Source organism: Narcine bancroftii, chromosome 13, assembly GCF_036971445.1.
Source record: "Narcine bancroftii isolate sNarBan1 chromosome 13, sNarBan1.hap1, whole genome shotgun sequence".
In the NCBI taxonomy this organism is placed as follows: Eukaryota; Metazoa; Chordata; class Chondrichthyes; order Torpediniformes; family Narcinidae; genus Narcine; species Narcine bancroftii.
The window spans coordinates 18,276,858-18,304,400 of record NC_091481.1 but is presented as its reverse complement, the minus strand read 5'-3'; the positions used below and the strand labels follow the sequence as shown (position 1 = coordinate 18,304,400).

The following is a 27,543-nucleotide window of genomic DNA, read 5'->3' as shown; positions in this document are numbered from 1 at the left end:
TGAAAACAATCTGCCAGGAGGACCAACCACAGAAAAGGTTTCACCTTTCAAACCTGTGTCTCTGCGGCAAATTTTGGTGCATCTGTACACTGAAGTTCGATGCACGGAACACTGCACTTGCACTTACGACAAAGATACTGATACTTTATCCCACTTGAAAAATAGAAATACCTCACATTGAAAAACTTTTTATGTTCAATGTTCTTGGAATGCCATGAATCAAAATCTTAAATGACGTGGAGGTGTTTATGGACTGAACAGCAACACCTTGTAGCGACTGAGATTACTACGGGATGAGTGGTTGATGAACGGAGCAGGGGGGGGGGGTTTGTTTTTCGAACGTTAACAAGTTAGTTCGGTTGTTTCAAAAAAATCCTTTTTGCCTGAGCAGTTTTCTTTTTGTTTCTGAACCCAATCACATGAAAGAGAAGACTCAGGCATGTTGTTTCCTGGAGACCAATCTGGTGGCGTCTGCCTATGTGAAACCAGTAGTCATGTAGATTGCAGGCGAAATCTCAGCGAGCCTTCCATGCGAATGGATGGAACGATTTACTGGAGGGCGCGCAGTTCCCGGTGAGCCTTGACATGCGGATGATTTACGAGCTGATGTGATTGGACACAGCCCGGTGCTGGGTAGAGAGGTCCCGTCCAGCTGCGGGAATGGCAGCCTCGCTGCAATTTCACGTGTTTACCTCGCGATCCGCGATCAATGGACAGCACCCCCTCCGATAGCGCTGGCTATGGTGCTGAACCCAGTTTATTCTGCGGCAGCCTTGCCACTGCTGCATTTGTTCTTCTCGCTCCGTCGACGCCTGTGAAAATAAAACCACGAATTCCAACCGGCTTGCTGAAAGTTGTCAGGAGGGGATTACACCACAAAAGGAAAATAATACACGCTGCAGTTATGGGAAATTGGTGAAGACCCGTTTCTTCTGATCTCCTCGCTGGGAAATTGAAATAACCGATTTCATCGCAATTGATCTTTCCAACTGGGTGAGTGAAGGATATTTTCCATTCCTCTGTTCATTCAAAGTTCGATTCATAGCAGTTTTGTGATTTTTTTTCCTCCCCCCCCCCCCCTGGATAATGCGTCCGCTTGAAGGAGCAGGGAGAGCCGGGGTTTCTTCTTCCCTTACTTTAGCTTGGACTTGCAGTCAGTAAGCCGATGGTTTCGAGTGGGGCCATCGAGCGGGGTCGTGTTGTCCTGTAGCTCAACGTGCTGGGATATGGATTGGTGCAATAATGATGTAGTGTTTTCCGCGAGTTGGCGGATCAGCTAGTGCTTCGGTTATTTCCCCCCCCCCCCCCCCCCCCCCCCCCGCCCCTGTTGTTTAGCGTGTGTGCCAGTCTGCATATATGAACATGATGCCTTTTGTTTTAATATGTTAACAGAAAGCGATCTTTTGGGATTTCAGTCGCTTTCCCGCAAAGGAAGATCGAGCGCAGGCCGGTTCTAGGGATCATATCTGCACTCAGTGACGAATGCACAACATCATAGAGCACCATCCAGACATGGCTACTGCGCTATTAGCTGGAGAAAAGCTCAAGGAGCTGATCCTTCCGGGGCAACAAGACGAGAAAGGCTCGCCCTTTGCAGCTTTCATGGTTCAACTCAAACTAGAACTCCCGTTCGACAGAGTAGTCTCCATCGGGACCGTCATTATCCCCATTCTCTTAGTCACATTGGTATTTACTAAAAATTTTGCAGGTAAGAAGATCGAGAGGTGTACAACCCAAAATCACGACTGTTCTTTTCACGGACCAGGGCGGCTCTCCTGGTTGTAACATTGAGACAGGTTATGCATGGCAGAAGTTGCAATGGGGCCGCTGCAGGCACTGACATTCCATGTCCCGACGGGACACTTTGCTCTGCCGCGCGCCTGTTCCTTTGAACTTCCATTGGGACTTTTTCTTGTTGACATCTGACCTTCAAAATGAACGGGTTGTGGCAGTTCTTTCGGGGCCCTCCATAAGCTCACCCTCTCTTCAAGTGAAATTCAGACTTGTAGTTGAGTTGACACCGCGCTGGGGAAATGCACAATCCATCAAAAAATACTGTTCGAGTTCTCTTTTGGCATTCACATCGAAAGGGGGGAGGTTTTCCGATTCAAACCAAACATTTGCCACGCCTGAATTTGTTTCAGAAAGAAGTGGAGGAAGGTGCAGCGGGGATCTTGCTGTGATTAAATCTTGCATGAGTGGCGTACTTCCGTGCAATCGACATCAACTTTGAGTTGTTTGGAAACTGGTGCAAGACGTTCATGCCATTGACGCAAATACCCTTTCTTAAAATTTCATTCGGGATCTAACTGAAATTTGTAAACAAAAATCTATTAAAGCCCCACACTCAAAAGTATGTTATGATTTTTTTTAATATATGATCATTTAGAAGAAAATAGTTTTCTGGTCAGATATGCCACTCAAAAAAATGCACGGACGTTATTCAGCATTTGCGACTTGTGACTTAACCCGCCCAGTGCATTCTTTGAACAGATTCGGGAAAGAAAATTTAACATCACTAAATATTAAAAGTCTATTCCCTCATAGAAACTTCGATATTTAAGTCTTCAGTGCTCTTACAATTTAAAAAAAAACAATTCTTCTATTTATTTTGGTTATTATGTTATTTTGTAGTTTAATGTTTTAAAGCCAATTTGTAAGTCTTTTAACAAGAAAAAAAAATCCAGTTCTAAGTGTAAAAATGGAAGGACGATTACCTGCTGAATTACACTGTAAGGTTGTTTTGGAACAACTTTTCAGCCTGCCATTACAAGACAGTATATTGATCGTAATTTTTTATATATTTATATTAGTTTTTTTTTACAGCTTGCTGGGTTACTGCCTTGAAATGTTAATGAAATGCATTTTCTGTCCAGGGGAAGTACTGGTTCACTTTATTCTGTGAAACTGGTACAGGGAAGGCATACCAGAGGAAAGGGACACCTATCCGCCACTAATTTGTCCCAGGATACCACATGTCCCTTTCACACTTGGCTAACCGGCACTCAGGCGTCAGATCGCCCCGCTGATTATGCACCCTCCTTAGGCAGGTGATCTGACGCCTGTGTGCCAATTCACAAGCATTCACACTGGCACGTTAACTGGTAGATTGTCAGTTAATTAGTGGGATAAAATACCAGGAGCTGAGGGCTTGTTTCCCCAGTAATAAATATGCTTCATCGCCATAGCTTCTTACCTATCAGGCGCCAAATTGGGCATTGAGGATACCAAAAGGTAGTGAAGGGTCTGCTTTCATCTGCTGAGTATGGCAGCACTATTCCAAAAGGCTAAACAATCTCTAGATGTCTCCTTGGTTGGTTATGATAATGTGGCAATTGTCATCCAGCACTGTGTCCAAGTCTTTTACAGAGTCAATACAAGGTCCTGATTTTGACTGGCTGTGATCCCCTTTTACACTTGCATCCTGTAGAAACTTTGGTTTTATTTTCGAACTGAAATTTTTAACTATAAGTGATGAAATTCCTCATCTTTGAAGTGTTACTCTATCTATTTTTAAATCTGGTGCATTTTATGTTCAGCAATACACTGTTGTTTTTCATGATTGATGTGCAGTGGATATTATCCATTGAAGGACTGAGCTTATTCTGTGGTGATCCAAATGCTTAAGTGCTTTCTGGAACAGTATTCATATCTTAGGATAACATTATTGAAGTAAATGGAAGATTCCTGATCAAAAAGTCCAAGGTCTAAATGAAATCTATTGAAGAATAATACTGAATCCAGGAATTCATTTGGAAACTAGAAAAGTAGTTGCTAAGTAGCTGAGGACAATTTCTACTGCTAAAAGAAGGCATTATGTTGTTTGGAAAGGCTTAATGATGTGAACAAACAGAAAATTGTGCTCCCTCATCAACCAAGCAGAAGCCTGACCAGAGAAGAAGTGGCACCAGTAGAGGGTGAGTTACTCAGTCTCGATACCTTGAAATGGACTGGAAGGTTTGAGGAGGAAACACCTTAGCTGGCTCTGGTAAGTGTCCTTCCTAAAAGCATATGCTTCTTTCTAGATGAATGCTTTCTGATTTTTTTTTATTATATGAATACATCAACCTTTGTTTGATATAGCAGAGCCCTACTATAACTGTGACTATTCCAATTACGAGATATTTATCATGGCTTTATTGCTTCCACAGATGAAATTAATCAATTGGAATGGTGCAACATTTCTCTTTCCATCGTGTGAAGTGCTGCAAAAATTGAACACCCTCAGGGGCACCTGTACTACAAGCACTAGCACAGATACTGTTGTAATTACAGTGATATGACTAAATACAGAACATCCATCTGAGCGCTTAGCAGGGACAGAGAATGGAAGAGCTCCTTCCTTCGAGGAAGTTCAATATGTGCAATTTGCTGTTGGACACAGGCCTACATAATTGTGTTACAGGTAGAGCTGTACTCCAGAAGACTACCACCTCGTTACGTTAATTGACATTATGACTGGACCAAAAACTGTGGCACCTAGATTACAAATGCTCTATGTTTGAATTCTGGATGTAACTGTCAGTTTTAAGAGCTACTTTGGGGATGTAGGAGAGGAATTCCAGTCCACTCACGAAGCCAGCTGGGAGCAACATTAAATAAAAATGATCACCCGCTAGTCATTAATTTGCAGTCGAAGCGTAAAATCCCTGCAAGATCTATTGTAAATGTTTGATGAGGTGAGATGAAATCTCTCCTTCCCTGATGAAGATACATCACCGATGTTGCATGCCCCCTTCCCCTTCTCTGTGCCCACTCGTCTGGATTGCTTTATTGAGGCAGGTCCAACTGCTGCTCTCATTCATCACGGAGGTCAGCAACAAATAACGATTTAGTTCCTTAAGGGCATATCTCAAGCAAAAATATACAGCTGCATTTCTAATGTAACTTCAATAAATAAACATATTTTGTAATATTCTGCTATTGTTCCACTTATTGAATGGAAATTGATTTCTAGATAAGTTGTAGTTATCACTTTGGTCCTTTCCATATTTCATACAGTAGAAGTCCAAAAATCCACCTGAGAAATCAGACTTCTCAAAATCTCTCAAACTTTTTACATTTTGCAGGCGTTTATGCACGTGCACGCATAAGCGCCACATATGCACAGCAGCAATGAGCGACCACGCGGTCACCATTTTGAAATGAGCAATCAAATTGTGAAAATACTATAATTGTGAAATTGCTAGAATAGAGAGCATATAGATTTACAAACCCATAGTGATGGATGTCGGGCACCGAGGTAGCAGCAAACAAAACACAAACTCAGAAAAGTCTGTACAGCAGGCTTTATTCCAGTAAAAGTCTGAACACCAGTTCATGACTTGATGGCTCCCCCTGTGACTGGCTCAGGTTTATATTCAGGTCGATTGATTGACAGCCGGCCAGATGGAGTCAGCCTCTTAGGTGGTCTTCCTGCAGGTACAGAGATCGCCCCCCCCTGCAGTAGGCTGGTGGTCATATCACCACATTCACCCCCTTCTTTAAATTAAGTCCAGGGGGGAGGGGGTGTAAAAACGATCCCGTTTGGTATTTACAAATTCAGGCGGGTCGGTGGCCGTTGGAGTCTCTGGGACCGTCGCAGGGTTGGCTCCTGGTCAAAGATTGGCGAGGGCGTGGTTGCTGCCTGAGAGTTGGCTGGGACCTGCGTAGCTGTAGTGGGCAGCGTGGTGTCTATCTGTCTATCCACTGTGCGGTGTCTGGATGGGTCTGGCCCGCTAGGAGTGGGGCCCTCTGGTGGGGGCGGAGGGAGGAGGTTGGCCCCTGAATCCTGGGTGGGCCAAGGGTACCCATGGTGGGGAGGTTGGGTCGGGTAGTCGTGATCTTGTGGGGGGGGGGGGCGCCTGCTGGTGCCAGATCCCTAGTCAAGACGGTATCCTCACGGCAGTTGGAGTACCATTATGTAGGCATAATTCTGGTTGGCATGGAGGAGGAGCACCTGCTTAACCAGTGGGTCGGGCTTGTGGGCCCACACTTGATTGTGAAAGAGCACTGGTTCCGGAGATGTGAGCCAAGTTGGAAGAGAGTTGCCAATTTCCTGGGAACAAGAAAAGGTGCTCAAGAGGGGTCTGATTAGTAGCCATGCACAAGAGAAACCTAATAATTTGGAGTGCCTCGGGGAGGGCCTCTTGCCAGTAGTCAATGGATCAGCCTTTGGATCTCAGGGCCAGAGGACTACCTTCCAAGATCACCCCGTTTTCACGCTCCACCTGTCCATTGTCCCTCGGGTTGTAGCTAGTCGTGTGACTAGCCGCAATGCCTCGCGCTACCAGGTACTGGCACAGCTCCTCCCTCTTGAAGCCAGACCCCCGATGACTGTGGATGAATGCCGAGTATCTGAACAGTTTATGGTCTGGCTATCGCTGACCAACCTCGGTTTGCTATCCCCTTTTACCACTAGGACTGAGGCTCTCCAGGGACTGGTGCTGGCCTCTATGATACCTTCCACCAGAAGCTGCCTCACTTTTGCCTTAATGAAGGCCACGTCAGCCGCACAAATAGCTCCTGCTCCTGGCAGTCATGGACTTGCACTCTGACGTAAGGTCATTGAAAAGAACAGGAGTTGTTACTGTAGCATGGAGAGGCTGCAGGTGGACTGGGGGCAGTCACTGGGCTGTGTTCTGTGGAGTGAGAGCAGGGGAAGGGGGCCGCCGAAGGTGAGGGTAAGGCTTTGGATGTGGCACTGGAAGACCAACCCTAAGATGACAGGGGCACAGAGCTGGGGCATGACCAGGAGCTTTAACCCTTGATATGTTCCCCACCCCCCCCCCACTGTCAGTTCCATTGAGCAGGGCCCGAGGACAGCAAAGGCAATGGAAAAGTTCACGGGCTAGATTTTGAATTTTTGTGTCTGGGCCACGTTCGGGCGCACGAAGCTCTCAGTACTACCACTATCGAACAGGCATTTTGTTACCTTCCCATTGACTGCAATGTCCATCATTGAGCGCCCGAGTCCATGGGGAATGCCCCTTTTGAAAGTGGTGGACACTAGGACCATCTCGGTGTCTGAGTCACTGCTCCCCGATGGATGTGGCAAGAAGCGGCCAGCGGCTTCCATCTGGAGCATCGGATGGACAATTGGGTATGCACCCATGTTGACCACATTGTCCCAATGATGTGGTATGCACGTTGCGGCAGTCAGGGGCCAGCTGGCCCAAGATGACAGTGCCTGGTGGACGCCTATGGTGTTGGTGCAGTCAGGTGACCTGACCAGTAGTGAAGCCGTGGGGATGGAAGTGACATCTTCAACGCGGGCAGAAGTTGGCCAGAAGAAGATGGTGGCACCCAGGTGAGCACACTGCAGTGGTGTGGGTCAGTGTCTGGGCCGGCCAGAAGTGAAGTCGGCAGTGAGGGCAAAAGTGGCGAGATGAGTAATAGTGTCGCCTGGTCCTCGCACGTAGCAGCATTCGGGAGAGCTCCCAGCTGGTCACGGAGGGCCACAGTGCTCCCGATGGGCTTGGAAAGGCACACTTTGTCGAAGTGGCCTTTCTTCCCGCATTGGGAGCCATACGAGTTCCTAGCCAGGCGGACAGCCTTTGCGGGATCGCCTGCCTGACCTACACTGAGACCCGCAGTACTTACAGGGGTTAGCTGCACCGGTCTCCTCCATGTAGGGCCCTTCAGTGATGGCAGTCATTTTCATCTGCCAGGCAGGCAGTTGGGGGAGTTGGGCATCGAAGATCTCAGCATGATGAGCTGCTGCCTCCAGGGAGCAGACCACCTCCATTGTCCTGGTGAGGCAATGTTTTCCTCCAGCTGCTTCTGTCAGGCCCTCCTCGAGTGCAGTCCTCGCACGGTCCTCGAGCGCAGTCCTTGCACGCAGGCGTCCCGGATCAGTCGCTCCATTTCCTCTTCGGTGTTTCCAGTCTCAGTTCGGCATGGACGGGCTAGCTCATGCAGGGCCCCTAGATAGGCATCTGCCATCTCACCTGGCTGCTGGACCCTGATGCTGAGCAGGTACCGGGTGTAGACCACGTTTGTCGGGGGCTTATCATGCTCTTCAGGATGGCCATTGCAGGTTCGTAGTCTGTGCAGTCCTTGATGGCCTGGAAAGCTCGTGAGCTCAGCTTGGTGTGAGCACCATGAGCCATTTATTGTTGATGTTGATCACCTCAGCCTGTGTTCAGGTGATGGCCTCAATCGCGTGCTTCCAGATCTTGAAGTGTGCCTGGGCATCTGGGTGTTGGGGGTCGATCTCCAGGCTCCTTATTATCAGAAACTATTCCATGGTCTCTCTTTAAATTTTTACTGGAATAAATTGTGGTGTGCTGAGGTGGCAGCGAGCACAAACTCAGAAAAGACGGTACAACAGACTTTATTCCAGTAAAAGTCTGAACACCAGTTCATTCCTTGGTGGCTCCCCATGTGACTGGCTCAGGAGGGGCTGGTTCAGGTTTCAGATCGACAGCCAGCCAGGTGGAGTCAGCCTCTCAGGTGGTCTTCCTGCAAGTACAGAGATCATTTCCACCACCCGCCCCCCACCACTGCAGTAGGCTGGTGGTGGTATCACCTCAATGGATCCTAAAGTAGATAAACCTTGTGGTGTGAAGATGAAGAAGAACAGTGGAAATTGAGTGACAAACTTGAAATAATTAAGAAATTAGAGCATAGTGTGAGCAATACTGTTCTAATAATTTCAAGCAGAACATGCTCTTTTGTAGTGTACATTTTTATCAAGTCTTGACTTTACTTTTCTTTAAAACTACTTGTTTTTACAAAAGAAGCATTTGCTAATGAATAAACTATCAACATTTACCTGTTCATCTTTATTCCTCCTTAAATTTCAATTTTAAAAGTACTGCCCAAGAATCCAGAAAATCCAAAAATCCAGACCTACCCAATCCCCAAGTAGTCTGGATTTTCAGACTTCTACTGTATGTAAATAGGATGTGTCTATAGATATATTTCTGTTTGTTTGTTTTCCGTCCTTATTTCATTGCATATGTTTAAGCAATCAAGAAAGTTAGTTGCTTGAAAAGGATGAGGCCATTCACATGCTGGGGAACAGTTGTAAATTGGGTAAAACATTGGTCAATGGGATGGGTGACAATTTACTGATTGCTGCTAAAGTCCACTGGCCAAGTGATTGTCCTGATTGGCCCCCTACCCAGAAAGCTTTAGCTGCCTTTTCACAAGTGATGAAGGAACCCTTTCCCACATTGTATGCATGGCCATTCTTCACCAGCCTGGAATATTTTTATTTTTTTTTATTTTATTTTTCAATATTTCCAAAACAAACATAGTTATCACATCTGAAAAAAAAATCCTTTTTAATGTATTTTACACTTCCTTTTAGTATAATTCACTTCTCAGATACAGGGAATGTTTTTGTTGGCGAAGCTGACAAACAGATTGTATTTGGAAAGTTGAAAGAGAAAGTTGCATGAAGATGTTTTAGCTGGTTGGTTGTTTTCTGCTTTTGCTTGGTGGGGTTGGAGGGTGATGGAGATGGCTGTGAGCATTAATTTGCCTTTCAAGGGGCCTCAACCTGTGATTGTTGGTGTCGGTGACAACAATATCTTAGTTTGAAGGATGTGGTTATAAAATAGCATTATAGCTAACTCTACTAATGGGGCTGGAGAAGGTGGAGAAAGGGATGTGACAGCTGTAAGGAATGAGAGAGAACAACACACAACCACTGGTAGTAAGAGCTTAGGAGGTCTTATATCAGGTGGGTCTTTCATCACAAGAAGATGTGTATCAAAATCACGGGAGGACCAGTGTGCCCCAGCAACTTTCCATTCCAGGGAAGGTGGAATTATTTCTGGAAATTACTAGGAATTGGGAACACACAATACTACCTTTGCTCTAAAGATCATGCGAATATGAATTTTCTAGAGCTCATGGTTGAACTGCCTGCTGAAATTAAAGCATGACCGCTTGAAGTTTATGGCTCAGAGCCATCAACATTGATGATAGGAGTGCCAAGAAAGGAGACATATTGACCTGCAAGTCTTACAGGAAGATCCCGGCATGTTCATCAACAGACTCTGCCTTTCTGAATGCGTCGCAGCTTTGTGACCACAGTCGGCAGATCACATAAGTCAATACCCAGGCTTCTTAAGAGATCTCCTGATGCCAATATTCTCCATCAGGTTTCATTTCTTTGTCTCTTTTCACATTTGCTGGGCTTGGGTCAACCACAGGGTATTAAGAAAAAGCTTAATGGTCTTTTACTTCATGATTCCAAGCAGAACTTATTAGTGATGTCCTTTAAAAAAATGTCCTCAACTTAGCCGGAGTTTTGATTGAGCAAATGAGTCCCAACGCAGGGTCTTGATCCGAAGCATCAGCTACCTTTTTCTTCCTCAGTTACTAAGTTCCTTCAGTAGTTTGTTTGTTTGCTGCATATTCCTGCATTTTGATAGAGCAGCTCACGGCCCAGATTGATCTGAAAGGGCTCTCAGCCAGGAAGACAAATGAACAGGAAAAAAAAGACTCCTGCAGATGTAAAATCAGCTTGACTGTTGTATGAATCAGACTCCCTCCATCTCTCAGCCACACCATCTCTCCTTCCATTCTCATTCCCAATCCTCATGCCCACCTGATAGAATAAACAGATCAATCTGACGAGCAGCATTGATTATTTTTTTTTTGGTTCCACAAAACTCTTCTGCTCCCAACAATGATGTTCATAAGAAATATCCTTGTTTTTAGCAACTAATGAGTTTCCAACTGTGTGGAAACCTGAATGAAACTTGTTATATACCGGCAACATTATATGAAAAAGCCATTTTCTCAACAGCACAGCGATAATCCATAGGTGTGTTTCACTCCACTTAAAAGGACATTTAACACTAAAAGCCATCAACCTGTATCCGATTCAATACAACCTTTAAAAGTTGTAGGGAAAATCATCTGTTAGATAGTTGTAGCTTCTTCAAAAATACCTTTTCAAAGATTAGTGAGATGTGATGCTCATTTTCAAAAGGGGAAATGTTAAAGGCATTATGTCACAGACCATTTAGTCTAACATTCATTATTGTAAAATATTTAAAGAACAGTCCATGAAACATTATTGCTATTCATCCCAAATCATGGGACTGAGAGGTTCATTAAATAAGAGGTCATGCCTCATAAATCTATTGGTTTTTCTTATATATCCTACAAAGTTATTGGATGAAAACCATTTAATAAAGAATAAAAGGGATGGACTTGTTAATGACACAGAAGGAGGCCAATACACTGCCATCTCTTCAAAATGTCTGGGTTCACATAATTATTCTGAAATATAAGCCATTGCTCAATTATCAAAAACACACTCAATGGTTCCAATTTAACTTTCAACTCTATTTTCAAAGGTCACTTAATGGAGTTTTACATCATTTCCCATTTCCAAGATAAGGGGTAGCAAATTTTTGTACAATATTGTCCAGAATTTTCACAGTTGTAATATTTCTAACTGGGACATTTTAATATCAAGAATGATGAAAAAATGTAAAGATTTAATGTTTTAAAATTAAAACATGCAAGAGCAAATAAAATAACTCGAGAGTGAAGTTTTGCCATTCAAACTGAATACTGGGAATCAAGGAAAGATCCAACAGATTGGGAGGCAGGCATTGACCATTAGATTTGTCATTTCAGTCATTTACTCAGTATGTATGTAGAGAATAACTCACTAATTTATATTCTTTGTAAGTTTCTAAATGACTTTTTTTCTTGCTTTGAGACAGTCTTAAGATATACAGAACATTCTTCTCACATTTAAAAACCCTGGGTCCAATCAAACTGTGGTGCTAACATTTAACGCAACAATAGAAATAAGAAAATCTTGTAATGATTTTGTAATGTAGAGGATTTTATTTCTGAATAGGATGCTTCAGCAACAATACATATGAGTCATTCCTTCACTCTTTAGGATGGATTCATGTAGAGAATAAGCTTGAATGGTCCATATTCATGAGAGACACTTCTTGCATTGAGTTAACAAGGTTTGGCAAACAGATGTCAGAGGAAAGACATCACTTTGTTCAACTGTTTATTGACTAGAAATAAATCTCCTAAATATGGTGCTAGGATTATTTATAAAATAATGAATTAAATAGGAATATTTTTATTCTTCATCCCAAATAAGATTACTCTTAGCAATGTTCTTTCGCTGAATAGTGACAACTAGTATGAATTAAATGTGTCAAAACATGTTCTGGAAATTAATGTGATTGAAAGACATTCGTTTAATTTCTCCAGACAGAACAGACTATTAGGACAATTAAAGAAATATTAGGCTGTGCTACCTATTCCTGTGCTCAGGAAGAACCCTATGCTAAAAATGTTTAGATGTCTATATCCAGCTAGGACATCCCTTTCTCAAGGGACCAACGAGAGGTTTAGTCCTTAACAAGTTATAATACCAGTGCATGCATACACTGCAATTTTAGCTCGGAATACTGAACAATAAATAGAAAGCATGATTATCTGATCACAGCTATAAATCTGTCTTGATAGCATATATTGACAGCTCTGAACAGCAAAAATATGTTTTCCACATAATTTTATTTGCATTAGTAAAAGAAAGACTAATTCATTCCTGTCACTGGTGCCATGTTAATGAGAAAATTTCCTTATCTGCAGCCCATCAAGAAATATACTTTCCCATAACCTGGATGGAGTTCACTGTACTGGGGTTTCACTCCAAGCTTGCCTCCATTATTTTTTCAATCCAGAATCCTGTTTTGGGAGTTTTTATTTTAATCATTACAAGATTTTACATACATATTTATCACAGTCATTTGTAACTCCCCTTCGCAACTATGGCTGCTTCACCATCTAGAATTTAAGACTATCCACAGTGGAGGAACTTCCACAACATATTGTTGAATCCAACAATATGTGCACTCCATGCACAAAATTAAATATTTTTGGTTGGTGCGTATCTAAATATGTTTATTTTATTTTTTTTGTTAAAAAAGAAAAAGCAAATGCAAAACATGCTGTTGTGGAAAGGAGTGCAAATACAACAGGGCAAGGCAGCTACAGTGGAGAGGAACAAACTTAATGTTTCAAGTTTTAACATCAGGGCATTTCCAGAATATTCTGGCTTTTTTTGCATCCATGCTCCTTTGCTTTCCAGAAATAACTATTTAGGACAAAAATGTCCAATCATGGAATTCTTGCAAAACTAAACAATAAGACACTCTCAATCTGTATCATTAACAAAAAAAATTTCCTAACCTCCCTGGTAAATACCAACTTCGTTTTTCCAACCAGGCTGATTTTACACTCCATTGACTTCAGTGCTTACCTTTTTATTCATTGTTGTTTAGTAACTGCGAATTCTTCTTGCACACCTCGGCTAATGTTCAATGCTAATTTTTTGTTTGTATCCCCTGCCTTTTCATAGGTTTCTCAAAATTGGTCTTTCCCGAGAAAAATTGTGTTTCACCCTTTTTTTTCAAATTTGGAGATAGGAGCAAACTTTTTTTTTAAATGGACATGGAGTTTGTTACGGTTTTGCAGCAGTACTGTTGTTTCTTTTGCTTATGTCTACTTAATTTCTGATCCTGCCGTAGTGAGGAAACTGGACTGAACTTGCCTCTCTTCAAACTACCGTACAAATTAATTTTACTGTATGGAATGGGTAAAGATAAATAGGCATTTTCCTTCAGTCTCTGGCTGAGAAAAGCAACTTGCTGCGTCTATCTTTTCGGCTGTATATTCTTCTGGTTAGATTTAGTTTAATGTTCTTGCTTGTGGAATCGTTTGTTGGTTTTTGTGGGGTGTGATGTATTAGAAGATTTTCTTTTATAAATGAACAGGTTTTAATCCTGGAAGAATAACTTAATGTATGATTTTCACACAAGTGGATATCAGAATTACAAACTTAATTTAAATGCAGTTGGTTGGCTTTGTTTTCATATTTTATCAAGCCACACACACACACACACACACACACACACACACACACACACACACACACACACACACACACACACACACACACACACACACACACACACACACACACACACACACACACACACACACACACACACACACACACACACACACACACCAGCTCAAACTCAGTCTTAGATCTTACAAAATGGCATAAAACCCAGAGTGACCAGCTTTAGGTTCTGCACATGCCTGCACTGAGCTCAGAAGCACTCTGGTACAAAAGCAGCTATACATAATGGAAGTTAAATCTAAATCTGTTCTAAACCATTGCAATTTAAAAATTATTCTTTTGACTGCTGAGAATCTACCTAATTCAGGCAGGAAGAACCTTTTTTTAATGAATCCAAATCAGGATCCTATCAGGTAACTGTCTTCTCAGAGAATCCTCTTTCACACCAGATTCAAATTTTGATGCAATTACCTTTCAAAGGTGGGTTGATAAATCATAAACTATTTGATGGTGCAACCAGTTCCATGTGCCCAATATCGTGATTGGATGGTAGTTCCTTCTGGGCTTTTAATTTGTCTACTTTATAGTAAGTGCAGCCTGGAGTGCATGGTGTTCCAGCAGTACTACAGAATTAGAAAGGACTTTTTTTTATTGGAAGCTTTAAACAAGAGCTCTAATCATCCTTTCAAATGAACATAACAGATTTCCCTCTACTATTTGAAGTTGTGGATACAAACCCTCCCATCAATCTGATTCATATTTATTCCTTAAACAATATCACAGTTACATTATATTTGATTATGTACATGATTAATTTCTTACTTACCTACACTACAACAGTAACTATTCAAATATATTTTATTGGCTTTTCAAAGTTCTTTGACATTTCTTTTTCTTTCATTTCTTTCCTACTCTTCCTTTCTTTCTTTCTATCCTCCTTTCTCCCTTCCTGTTAAACATACATTGCTAAGCCAAAAGGAACATGTTTAATGGGGCTTCCAGAGGAGGACCAACTGAATCATTGCAGTCCCATGTGTACAGTGCTCTTGGAAGGATTTGAAGTTGCATCCATTCTCAGTAAGAGTTTGATGAAACATTAATGTTAAAAAAAATCTATACTTTTGGAGGAAAAGGAAAGACGTGGAATAAATTAATAATTTCTTTTTACATCCACTTTCAATTCTGAGATTATCATATTTGCATTTACTCACTGTGCTCCTTTCTCATCATTTAAATGATATTGCCTTTTTGTGTGACACCAGGAAGAAAGCACTACCTCACATTTTGCAATCTTGCACTCAAGGGACAACATGCATCACATGTATAGCACAATCGACTATAGAACCATATAACCGTTTACAGCACGGAAACAGGCCATGTTGGCCCTTCAAGTCCGTACCGGTTCACTTGAGCAACTCCACTTCTGCAGCAAGATTCCGGAATGAGCAAACTCTTCACCTTATTTGACATCACAATGCCCACACCTTCCCTTTCTCACTTCACTTCCATTCAAATAAAGGACTCTGACTATGATGCTATTGGAAAAGGCAGTGGGGCAGGATTCACCATAAATATTCCATGGAACAAGGTGTTTTTACAAATAAGAGTTCAAACTTATTTCCTTAAATAACCATGTTTGCACAAGTGGCCTCCTCCTACATCTATTTTCTATGATCCTATAATTGTTTTGAACAATTAATCGACTAGGTCAAAATCTATTTCCAGTGTAAAACAGTGGGTCAGGCAGCATCCAGTATTTCGGGGCAGGACCCTTTTTTCTCAATTAAAATGGATGCTGCCTGGCCTGCACTGAGTTCCTCCAGCAGTTCATTGTTCACCCAAAAATCTACCATCTGCAGTTTGGTGTTTCTCTACTTCTTGTGTGCAAGTCTATACTGGGGTTAAGTTCTTTGTTGATTTTTGTTTTTACATCCAATTTATGCCTCCCTTCCATCCTTATTCCCACCCTCAACAACTTTCCCCCCTCTCTCTCTCTCTCTTGTAGCTCTTTTATTATATTCCAATTTCATTTAGACCTGTCATCTTCACTTATTCGAACAAGAGGAGAGTCCTGCTGTCCTTAGATCCATGAAATCTGGAGAGGCTGCAGCAAAAGGGATACCATCTCATGATCCCGTCAAAGATTGAGGAGGCTCAGGCCATTGATTCCTTCCTATTTGTTGCCCCCATTGAGATTATCTGGTTCATTAGACTAGGCTCCATGCTTTCTTGGTCCAATTGTGACCATCCAATGTATCAACACAATCTAAACTGTCCATTGGTATGATGTATTTGTGGAAATTATCTAGGTAAAAATAGAAAGAGGTACATGGCCATTTTATCTCTCTGAAATTAAAACTTATTTATTTTTGCTTCTGTGAATAAAATATTATTCTGAGGAGGTATGACTGCATTAAATATAACATTGGCAGTCTGTCAATAAATACATTTTATGAGTTAATTTCCCACATCTGTTCATAAGAAGAGGAAGGGATAACAAGCATCCATTGATAACCATTGTGTGACAGAGTTTGTTGTGACATTGGCCCATCATGCATTCAATTCCACTGTGCTCCACAATCAAAAAATGAAGCAACCATTGGAAAACAATAGTCTGGTAGGCAGACATATATTTGAATTTATTATATTGTTTGTCTAAAACAAAATGGGAAGGTAGCTAAGTGCCTTCCAGTGACATTACTCCTGATGTACATTAATTTGTAACCAATTCACTTGTTTTTGTTGACTGAGCACTACAATACAAACTGCTTAACAACCCATTATCCCTGTGTAGAGCTCGTCGAAAGAACCAAAGACTTGTTGATCCAAACCAAGGCTTTTATTAGCAAAAGACAGGGGCTCTTCACAGGTGGCCGACCAGTCCGGAATGATCCGACCTGGCTAGGGACACAACCCTTTAAGGCCCAGACAGTAGGCGTGGCTAAGCTCTCAGCCAATCGCTGTAAGCATAGTCTAGATACTGTAACTATCTACTTTGGTGATAGGTGTGGACTATCACACCCTGATAGAACAAAATAATAACCAATGATTGCATTAAGAGTATTTATTGCTAATTTATTGCTAATTTAGACCTCTTGAAACAAAGAAGCAAAGTGTCATTAGAATAAAGGAAGATTTTGCAAAGATTATTTCATCTCTAATCATTATTACTACCATATATTTATGAATCTCTGAGCTGTAATTTGTCAAAGTCAATAGCGTGCAGACATTTAACATTGCCTCATGTACTGAATATACCTTAAGTAATTAGTTTTCTGATATTTTCTTTTCTGGTGAAGTAATGACATTTCTGCCCAAATAAGAAACATTGCTTTCACATGAAACTTCTCTCAGAATTATGCCAATGTTGCCTTGAAGTGAAATGAGAGTCATCAATTCCATGAGGTCCTTTTCACACCCAGAATGAAAGGCTTAATTGTTCAGACCAGTAGTCATGGTGTAGAAGGTCACCCAAGATGTGGTGCAGAACATTGCGATAGAAATAAATTGCTTCACTTCAGTGCAAACAAAACATTTTCACTTTAGCTGTTATTTTAATTGGAATGAGACAAACTTTGGATGCCAGAATTTTTTGTAAATGAGTCCTTATTTTGCGATATGTCACATTAAGCCCCTTGATAACTCTTCCAGCACTAGGTAGCCTCATTCATAAAACTGATCTGGCTGTGAAAATGATCTACAACTGGGAGGCTGGTCACTTAAAGGTCAAAAGAGAATAGCCATTTCCATGAACTAACTTTCCATTTTCAACACGTAGGATTAAATTTTATTTAATTCGTACATGTATCCAATTCTGCAATCAAATAATCCAGACCACAGTGTGGAATTTATATTGTGGTGCATGAGTTATCTTCCACTGTTGTTTTTCATTTTTCATTGGTTGATTGTCGAAAGGAACAGAGAATATTTTTGCGTTGAACTCATTTGGATACATCAAAGGCAGATGATACTGGTGCTTTGCTGTTACTTCATGGACATGAACTTATAGTTTGAAAATGAACTTTACAAACAAGGGTTCTTCCCATGCTAGAGTGAGCCATGAAGATTTTATTATCTCAAATGACTTGGTTTAAAAAAAAATCTAGAGGAAATGAACCACATTACCTGTCAAATTATTATTATTATTATAATCACAAAATAGTTCCAGGCAAGTTTTTAAAGTATCTATAATGTGATTAGTTAAAAACAATTTTTGAAGCCCAATTATGCTTCTGTTTAACAGCATCCACTTCAAAAGACTTCAGTTCTTCTACTTTCTAATGATTTGATTCACTGGAGAAATGAGATTATAATGCCAAATTATCCACTTACCTTCCATAGCAATCTATTTTATGCTCATAACTCATTACATTTTTGATCGTCCTGGACTGCAGACATGAAAAATGGAAATTTATGTTGGGTTGTTTTGTTTTTCTTTTCTAGAGGAAGGCCACATCCTGATGCCCATGGTGTTAAGGACCTGTATGTGCACAGAGGCTGGTCCCTAGTGCCCCAGGAGTAAGAGCCTGTATGTAGACAAACTGCTCCCTGAAGTGGATATATTTGCTGATAATCCAACATAGGTTTTCCACCTCATCACAATTTAAATTTGGCTTAGATTTAAAATGTCTTAAATGAGGAATTTCTGAAGATAAAAATAATTTGTTTCCAAGTTAGCCCATTTAAATCACTGCACTCCCATTTTTCATAGCTTAACCCCCATTAAGCAATTTATGACTGTGAATATATTCTTGTGCACTCTCGCAAGTATGATGCAAGATTTGGTGTAACCCAAGTAACGTGCAGTACAATTACATTTGGTCTATTAGGCAAGTCTTGATCATTGAAAAGCGCTCATTCTTTTAATTCTGAAGAAGTTACTGCGTGAAAACAGTTGTTAGTCACGCTGTTCTGTCAGCTCATTTTAGGCATATGCATTGAAGGTTCTACACCATGAGTGACTGTATTGGGAGGTGTTATATGGAGGGATAAACCTATGAACTTCATGGGCTCTGTTGCCAGCACCAGACATCGAAGTTCAAAGAAGCTGTTCACGAATATTTTTATCACATCAGCGCATCTTTGGGTTAATTTCAAAAAATAAGAATATAAGAAATAAATGGATGGATAGGCCTTTCAGCCCTTCACATCTGTTCCACTATTCAATCCGATCATTATATCTGTTATGTTTCACCTCAGTGCCAGTGGCACTCTTCTGCATGAGTGCCATATCCTTTGATGCCTACAAATATCTGAATATCTAACCACTTCCATTTCAATATACTCAGCAAATAATTTCCGTGCCCTTTTGAGTTGAGAATTCCAAATATTCACCACTCTTTAGATGAAGAAACTTCTCACCTCTGTCCTGAATGGCTATCTGCTATTTTGTGATGATGGTTGTGCGTTCCAGCTATTCCAGCAAAGGGAAACGTCACTCCACATCGGTTCTGTCAACCCCAGTAAGAATTTCAATCAGACCATCTCTCATTCATCAAAAAATGTATGGGTTTATCTCACCTCATACAAGAAATCTTCCATCACAGGAAGTAACAGACTGCTACAAGATATTCTAGACATGCCAGAGCCCTATATAATTGGAGTAAGATGACTCACCTCTTATTCTCCATTCCTCTAACAACAAAGACCAACATTAGATTAGCTTTCAGTGATCTATATCAAAGCCATTTCCATGATCACCAACACCCATCCTCAACCCACCACACCACTAGGTTAACCACAATCCTCAGTGCTCTAAGATTGTTTAAAAATATTGTGGCGCCTCATTCAAAGTCTTCTGAGTCCAAATACACGAGATCTATTCTAATAGTCCATTCTGTTCACCTCAAAAAACAGACTTATCAAACATGATTTTTCCTTCATCTTCCCCTCCTATTATAATGTTTTAATTTAATTTAGACATACAGCATGGTAACAGGCTCTTTCACCCATGAGTCCATGCTGCCAAATTATACCCAATTAACCTATAGCCCCAGTACATTTGAACAGTGGGAGGAAACCGGAGCCCTCGGAGAAAACCCATGCAGACACAGGGAAAACGTACAAACTCCTTGGAGACACCACGGGATTCCCAATTGCTGGCACTGTGCTAACTGTTACACTAACCATGTTGCCCCTATGCTAACTGTGCCACTCCCTGTGTTAACCATGTAGCACCTCAGTGCTCTTTTACCATTACTTTAATAAATGATTCCACCAGGTTCCTTATTGCTGACCTTCATGCCATGATCCCCAGGTTCTCCATACTTCCTTACCAACAAGAATGAGGTCACTTGCCCATCAACCCTACAGTGGCTCACAGATGAATCTCATTCCCACGCAAATGTTCCCCATAATCTATTCTCCTACTATTCCCCACAAGGTCCAATTGACAGTGGCTAATTAACCTCAAATGTGGAAGGAAATTGGAGCTCTTGGGAGAAGCCCACATAGTCTCAGGGAGTAAGTGCAGACTTGACAGAAAAAAAAACACAAGAGGTCAGGTTTGTACCTGGATCACTGGCGATGTGATAAACAATTCCATTAACTGTGCCACTGTACCACTCTCTGGGTTGGCAAGAAAAAGAAAACTATTGAATGGAAATTCATATTTGGTCACAATATTGGACTCCAGTTAAGTTGTCTGGAAAACCAAAACATCCTCCCATCAAAGCATTCTTTCAACTGATTTACTCAGAGAACAATCCAGACAGAAAACAGGTCAACAGCCCTAACAATAGAAAGATTCCATACAAATGGTTAAATGCATGCATTTCTTTAAATCAACTGAATGCCACAATGCAAATGAGTACTATTAGGCCGGACTATATCTTGAAAAATGTGAGTGACAGGATTTGAGTTGAATAGAATAATTTATGATTGGCTTTAAGGGCAGATGTCAACATGTGGAAAATAAAATGTGATATAATTGATGAAGTTATTGACCACTTTTGACAGTTTTTTTTAAAAGCATACAAGCGTGACTTTTCTCTCTGTTACACAGAGGAGTCGATATACTGTTACACACCGAGCAATTTCACTCGTGACCAGGCTTTGTATGCCAGAGGTTACTGTTGGACTGAGCTGAAGGATGCTGTGCCCGGTGTTGAAGCCAGCAAGAGGCCTTCTTTGTTTGAACACAAGTTCCTTCCCTATGCACTGCTCGCCTTCGCAGGGATCATGTACATCCCTGTCCTGGGTTGGGAATTCCTTGCCTCCACCAGGCTGACTTCTGAACTGAACTTCTTGCTTCAGGAGATTGACAATTGCTATCACCGTGCAGCTGAGGGTCGGGCTCCGAAAATCGAGAAGCAGATCCAATGCAAAGGGGCAGGTATCACAGAAAAGGAAAAGAGGGAGATCATTGAAAATGCAGAAAAGGAGAAGAGCCCGGAGCAAAACCTCTTTGAGAAATATCTGGAACGGCGAGGACAAAGCAATTTCCTGGCCAGACTCTATCTCTCAAGGCAGCTGTCAGTTGTATTTTTGAGTGTCATCCCAATCACATATCTCTGTACTTATTATGCAAATCAAAAGCAGAATGAATTCACCTGTCCTTTGGGGGAGCCCCCAGACTTGTCTAGCAACGAGATGCTCCGTGTTCTTGTCAACTGCAAGCTGCCTTCAGTGCAGATGCAGCGTATAATTGCCATTGTAGACATTGTCCTGCTCTGCGTCATAAATCTAATTATATTGATAAACCTCATCCATCTTTTTATAGTTCGAAAATCCAATTTTATTTTTGATAAACTACATAAAGTTGGAATCAAGACTAAAAAACAGTGGCAGAAGTCACAGTTTTGTGACATTAATATTTTAGCTATGTTTTGCAATGAAAACCGCGACCATATTAAATCACTGAATCGCTTGGATTTTATTACAAATGAGAGTGATCTCATGTATGACAATGTTGTCCGGCAGTTGCTGGCTGCTCTGGCTCAATCCAACCACGATGTTACTCCAACAATGCGGGATGCAGGGATTCAGACTATCGACCCCAGCGTCGACCCAGCTGACATCGATGCCAATGAGCAACTTATCATCAAGAGGCCAAGGAAGAAGATGAAATGGATTCCGACCACCAACCCGCTGCACCAGCCTTTCAAAGAGCCCTCGGCTGCCTTGAAATTTGAGAACAATAAAGGAGACAAGCCCAAGCCAGTGAGACGCAAGATGGCGACCGACAGCCTCGCAGCTCCACTCCTTGACTCCACTCCAAAATATTTCCAAGATCAATCTTCCAATAAAAGTGAAGGAAGCATCCTTACCAATAGCGAGAAAAAACACAGTCGCCACCTGTCTTTGGATGTTCATCCTTACATTCTTAACACCAAAAAGACGAAGCTTGATTGTCAGGAAAGTTCGAAGAGTCAAGAGGGAGACTTCTTGCATTCAGAAGAGAACATGCTGGCACACGTGGCATCTCCCATGAAAGGTGAAGTCTGAGTTTACTGAATATTATTTGGCAGAAATAGTACAATGGATATAGTACATTAGAGTGCAACTTTTTTGATTGCGGTTACTTATTAACATGTTGGAATAGCAGTGGAGGAGGACCCAGGTACTTTTGTTACATCATTTAGAAGATACGGTGGCATGTCAAACATCGATTTATCTAAGAAGTTGGTCATGAGGTTGAGGTGTACGGCCTTTCCAGGAGCTGACCTGTGAGGTGTTATCTCCACCCTGTTTGAGCATTTGCGATTAGGTTTCAAACCCAGACAAGTGTGAATGCTCCTCTTCCCCCGGAAGTGAAACAAAAATCGTTAAAGCTAATGATCGTAATTGTGCTGTGCAAATTTGTCAATGCCTGAGATATACCTTATTAAAAGTACAAGGATTGAGATGACAAAGTGAAGGGAGAAAGGTTTAGGGAAGACATCAGAGGTAAGTCAGGGGGCTGTGAGTGCCTGGAATGCATTGCCAGGGTTGGTAGTAGAGTCCGGAACAAAAGGAACATTTAAGAGACTCTTAGACAGGCACATGGATGAAAGGAAAAGAGAGGGTTACGAAGTAGGGAAAGTTTTGTTTTTTTTGTAGGTACCCTGTATATTTAGGTTGGCACCACATTGTAGGCTGAAGGGCCTGTAATGTGCTGTATATTCTATGATTGCTCTTTCAAGATGTGACCATGTGATAAAGGCTCGTATTGACATGCAATAGAATTGGTTTCTTGATTTACATAACCATTTAGGTTTCTCTCAACACTCATGACAGTCCTTACTGCCATAATCATGATCTTATATTCCTCCTGGCTGATGCCCTTCCTCCATCAGTGGGTGCCTTTGCTTCCTTCCAACGCTCTGCGAGATACAGGGGCCACTCTGCCCCGTCCTTACCACTCATTTTGCCATCTGGCCCACTCGCTTTCACTTCAGGGGCTTCTTCAACGGATTAAAAATAAGTGCCACGGTGACAAACAAGAAAAAAAAGGAACACAGCAGAAAATGGGATAGGGGACAGGAAAATGAATTGAAACGGAAGGGAAAGAAATGTAGTGGTAACAATTATGTGGGGAAAGAGACGAATCGTTGAATTGTGCGTCAAAAAAAGGAGGTAATTTGAATGGTTATAGTGACATTATTTTGCTGAAGGAGCATTGCAATTAGTTCAATTCCTTTTTTATTTCCTGAGAAACCTGGAATTTTTTTTCTTGTAGATATTTTTCTTTGGAAAAATTATCACATCTCTCAGGCAATGCATTCCAGATCTCTATACAGGATATTTAAAATACCTTCAATTGCCCTGAATCCTTAAATTTGAGTCCTCTGGTTACCAACCTGCTGATGAAAGGAGTTCACCTAAAGAAAGCTTTCAAAACCCTTGATAAAGCACTGGTTTGTGTTCCTTAAGAATAAATATTTCAGCTTTTCTCAATGTTCCACCAAACTGAAGTTCCTCATCCTTAGTGCCACTGCACTTCTCACTTCAAAACCTTGGCATTCTTCCTAAAATTTGATTCCCAGAACTGGCCACAAATTGCACCAAAACCTATACATTAAGTATATTTAGCATCAGACCCTTGCATTTGTATTCTGTGCATCTATTTATGATGTCCATTTGCTTTAGTTTTAAACTGACTCATCTTGATCAATTTACTTGCAATTTACTTGGACAAGGACAAATAAAGAGCTGTGAGAGTGAAACAGAACTGGTAAAGGAAACAAAGAAGCAGAGGATTTTATTTCAAGAGAACCATAAGTGAAAGAGACAGAAAATTATCTTGGAAGCTTGCTATCATCTAGATTCATTGTGGAAGGAGTCGAAGTTGCTCCGTATTGACCAGATTAGAAAGGAAATCGAGCCATTAGGTGGACAGATAACACTCTAGGATGTTTATTTATCATGCATTGTTAGATTTCATTATAAGAGGATAGGGACCTCTTGAGATGGGAACCCAATGTGAAGAATTAAGGCACAAAGCAGAATTCTAGTTAAGCACATTCAGGCACATAAGTTTGGCTGTCGATTCACGAGTACAGTAAATACAGCAGAAGTCACTAAATATATGAAAAGAGAAAGGTAGCAACTTTGCTTTGGCAATGAAACAATAATCAAGCTTTGCTGCATTGGGTGACAGACGAACACCCATCTCTTAATCAGAGTACTCTCCCACAATAGGGAAAAGCTTGTCCGTGCATCATGAACCATGCACCTGACTGAGTAATGCTGGAACCAGGCAGACAGGAACTCAATACAATTGGGAAAGCTTTAATAATTGCAGTAAGATGGAAGAATCGGCCACATTGGCACTGGCGGAAATACTCCGACAATCTCACGGTCTTTGATGTTGCAGAGTTGGAACAGAAGTAACGGAGGAGAAGAATGAAGATACTAATGCTGCATTAATGCAATCACACATCTTCGTATGAACAACTTGCAAATAAGGAAGAAATGTAATGGCATTTTTTAAAATATTCTCAGGATGTGCCATCATTGCTAAAGGTGGTATTTATTGCCTTACTCCCTTTACCCTCGAAGAACTGATTTCAAGTCAATGGACCTGAGTGCTTCAATGAAGAGGAGCTGCAGATTTGGAAACGGTTACCAGAGCAGCCATAGAATGCTTTTGATGGAGAGAGTGGATACTTAAGCTGCCAGTTATGACGAGAAATGGGACTGAACAGAAGCATTGGGATAATAGATTAAGCATGATATCGCTGAATGGATGGATGTGATGTTTGCAAACTAAAATTGAGAAGTGCAATGCTCTTTTAGACTATCCTTTTACCAAACTTACAAGATCTGCTTTTAGAAAGCTAGGGAACTTTTTAACAAAATCATAGCCAAACCCATCTTAAGCACTCGTCCCTAATTGCCTTTGGGAAAGTGATAAAAGGGATGTAAGTCTTTCCAAAGTCAGATTTGCACCACCATTAAGGTGTCTCGTGGAGATCAAATCCACAAATTCAGACACATTTTGTTCTCTTTGGGATGTGGGTGCCGCTGACAAGGTCAGCATGTAACACCCTTAATGTTCTTCTGAAAGTCAATTATTTCATGTATCTTCGTCAAATAATGGAAGCTCCATAGCAGTCTATACAACTGAAAAATTATTTTCTTATCTTCAATAATGGCCTATTATAGATAAATCTAGTTATGACTTAAACAGTTTTGCATCATAAACTCTCAGCTCTGCTTTTATTTAGGCCATACTTCTGGGAATGACAGTGCAAGTATAAGACAGCTTTAATAACACAATGACTTTGGTGCATTTAGCCAGGGAATAGGCCATCAACATCAGAGGTGAGGGATAGTGAAGCAAATTGACAAAGAAAACCCATATTTTAGGCTGCTGGTAACTTTAAATGATTTGAATCTGCAAGATTCAATGGAGAATGATGTCGTTGTTGAAAGAAGTAAGGAAACGTTTCTAGTGAAGGATGCAAATAAATAATTAGAGATGTATTTGTCCTTAATGGAATTAGAGAGCCCACAGTAGAGGACGTGGTCAGGGGACTGCCCATGAATATGAACAGAAGAGGTTTATTGAATAGAGTGTTAATGCTAATGGTGAGGACATTTACATCAGAATCTCTAACTCAGGGTTTTCCTTTGTTTTTGCAGAGCCTGGTTTATAATTTACTTTACCATTCACATGCCGAGATTTAAGACAAATTCTATATTCTCAGATGATTTTTTTTTGAATGAAACAGAAATGCTTATGTTCCATTAAGTTAAAGTAATTAATGTGCACACGAGACTTTGCATTTTGATCTCGAGGTTTTGATGACTGAATTGTAATTATAATGGTTAAAAGAAAACAATCGCAAATATCAAAAAAATTTTCATGTTTCTTTTAATTGTTTGAACACTAACAAGTTATTTCTCATAGATAGTAATCTGTCTGAAGGAGGTGCTACAAGCAATATTAAATGTTCATCAGAGAGCAGCCTAACACTACCTGACAGTAGACCTTATGGTACCAACTATCCGAACAACCCATCTACTATAGAAAAAGATATCTGTGAAACAAGATCACAATTCAACCGTCACCCTACTCTCCCACTCATCGATATCCAGAATATTCAAACACTTTATGAAGACCGCGAAGGCGAAGCATTTGCCCCCAGCTTGCTAAATGCAAAAGTAATTTCTTCGACTAATACAGAAGATCCACCCATATGTTCACCAGAGAAGATATTACTCACTACATTTGAAGACCCTGTAGTAATGGTTAGCACAATAGAATATTAGCATATTAGGTATGACATTGGCACAAGTAATAATCTTTCCATCAGTTTAGATAACACATAAAGCAAATAGTGCTCGCAATGTGTCCATGTGAATTTCATTCGATGCAAGATAACCAACAGGCATGTTTCCTAACCAAGAAAAATATCTTTAAGTCAACAAGCTCTCGAGACTCGACAAATTCTATGGTGCTTAGCATAACTAATTGTGTCTTGGGTTTAAAAATCTATCCTAAAACTGCCAGCAACAATGATGTGATGAACTAACAACTGGAGTTGAAATTGGTTGATGGACTATAATTATCAGGGTTTTTTTTGTCAGAATGCATGAACGTACCAGTGCTGTTGAAAAGATATTGTCAGAGAAAATCAAACGAAGCAATCTTCACTGGTTCTTTGTTAGAGGTACCAATAAAGAACCAATAAATGTTTATACGGTTTATTTTTACACATTTTTAATAGTATCTCGCTACATGAGGAGAAAACGACTTCATAGCACAAAAATGCAATAAACAGAGGTGACAACTACAAACTCCAGAGCAGATGTAACCTCAAATCTCCACTTAGGTTTTTAAGATCTTTTACATCTTGCATTTTTATTTTCTGAAGATTTTATCTGAAATTAGGGGAGCGACGTTATAATTCTGTATTCCATTCCTTAAGAAACACAAATGCATCTGCTGTACAAGTGAAGGATAGCAATAAGTGTTGTCTATATGATATGTAAACATTACCATTTGAAACATCACCATTAGTATAACTGCAGGATTTGGCACTCTCTCCACTTCACTAATCTAATAATATTCCACATTGCGGCTTGATTTTGATGGGTACCACTCAAGGCAGTAATTTGCTGTTAGTTATATTTTTGCTATATATATAAATCAATAAAATCAACCGAGTATTAACATAGAGCACTTGAACTTATTCTGGCTGGGAGTGCTCAGGTGGCCAGAATCGATTCAGTTCAGGAGCCTGAGGAAGTACTAGTGATGGAATCCC

The 27,543-nt window shown here is 40.9% G+C and overlaps 1 protein-coding gene across 3 annotated transcripts; it reads left to right on the top strand.

Annotated features, from left to right (window-relative positions):
• The first annotated feature begins 518 nt into the window (after nucleotides 1-518).
• On the top strand, nucleotides 519-27,063 carry panx2 (pannexin 2). Of its 3 annotated transcripts, XM_069909780.1 has the most exons (4): nucleotides 519-993; nucleotides 1,393-1,708; nucleotides 20,853-22,283; nucleotides 26,184-27,063. In XM_069909780.1, the coding sequence occupies exons 2-4, from the start codon at nucleotides 1,483-1,485 to the stop codon at nucleotides 26,543-26,545; spliced, it is 2,019 nt and encodes a 672-aa protein (XP_069765881.1). In that variant the 5' UTR covers nucleotides 519-993; nucleotides 1,393-1,482; the 3' UTR covers nucleotides 26,546-27,063. The 3 variants fall into 3 exon arrangements, 1 of the variants encoding a protein (XP_069765881.1); XR_011348309.1 differs by lacking the exons at nucleotides 519-993; nucleotides 1,393-1,708; nucleotides 20,853-22,283 and adding exons at nucleotides 15,371-15,437; nucleotides 18,293-18,377 and having other exon boundaries at nucleotides 26,188-26,276; XR_011348308.1 differs by lacking the exons at nucleotides 519-993; nucleotides 1,393-1,708; nucleotides 20,853-22,283 and adding exons at nucleotides 15,371-15,437; nucleotides 18,293-18,377 and having other exon boundaries at nucleotides 26,184-26,271.
• Nucleotides 27,064-27,543: the final 480 nt, after the last annotated feature.

Coding starts and splice junctions, on each gene's coding strand:
- panx2 (XM_069909780.1), top strand. CDS start 1,483: ATGCACAACATCATAGAGCACCATCCAGACATGGCTACTGCGCTATTA. Junction 1,709..20,852: donor ATTTACTAAAAATTTTGCAG/GTAAGAAGATCG, acceptor TCTGTTACACAG/AGGAGTCGATATACTGTTAC. Junction 22,284..26,183: donor CGTGGCATCTCCCATGAAAG/GTGAAGTCTGAG, acceptor TATTTCTCATAG/ATAGTAATCTGTCTGAAGGA.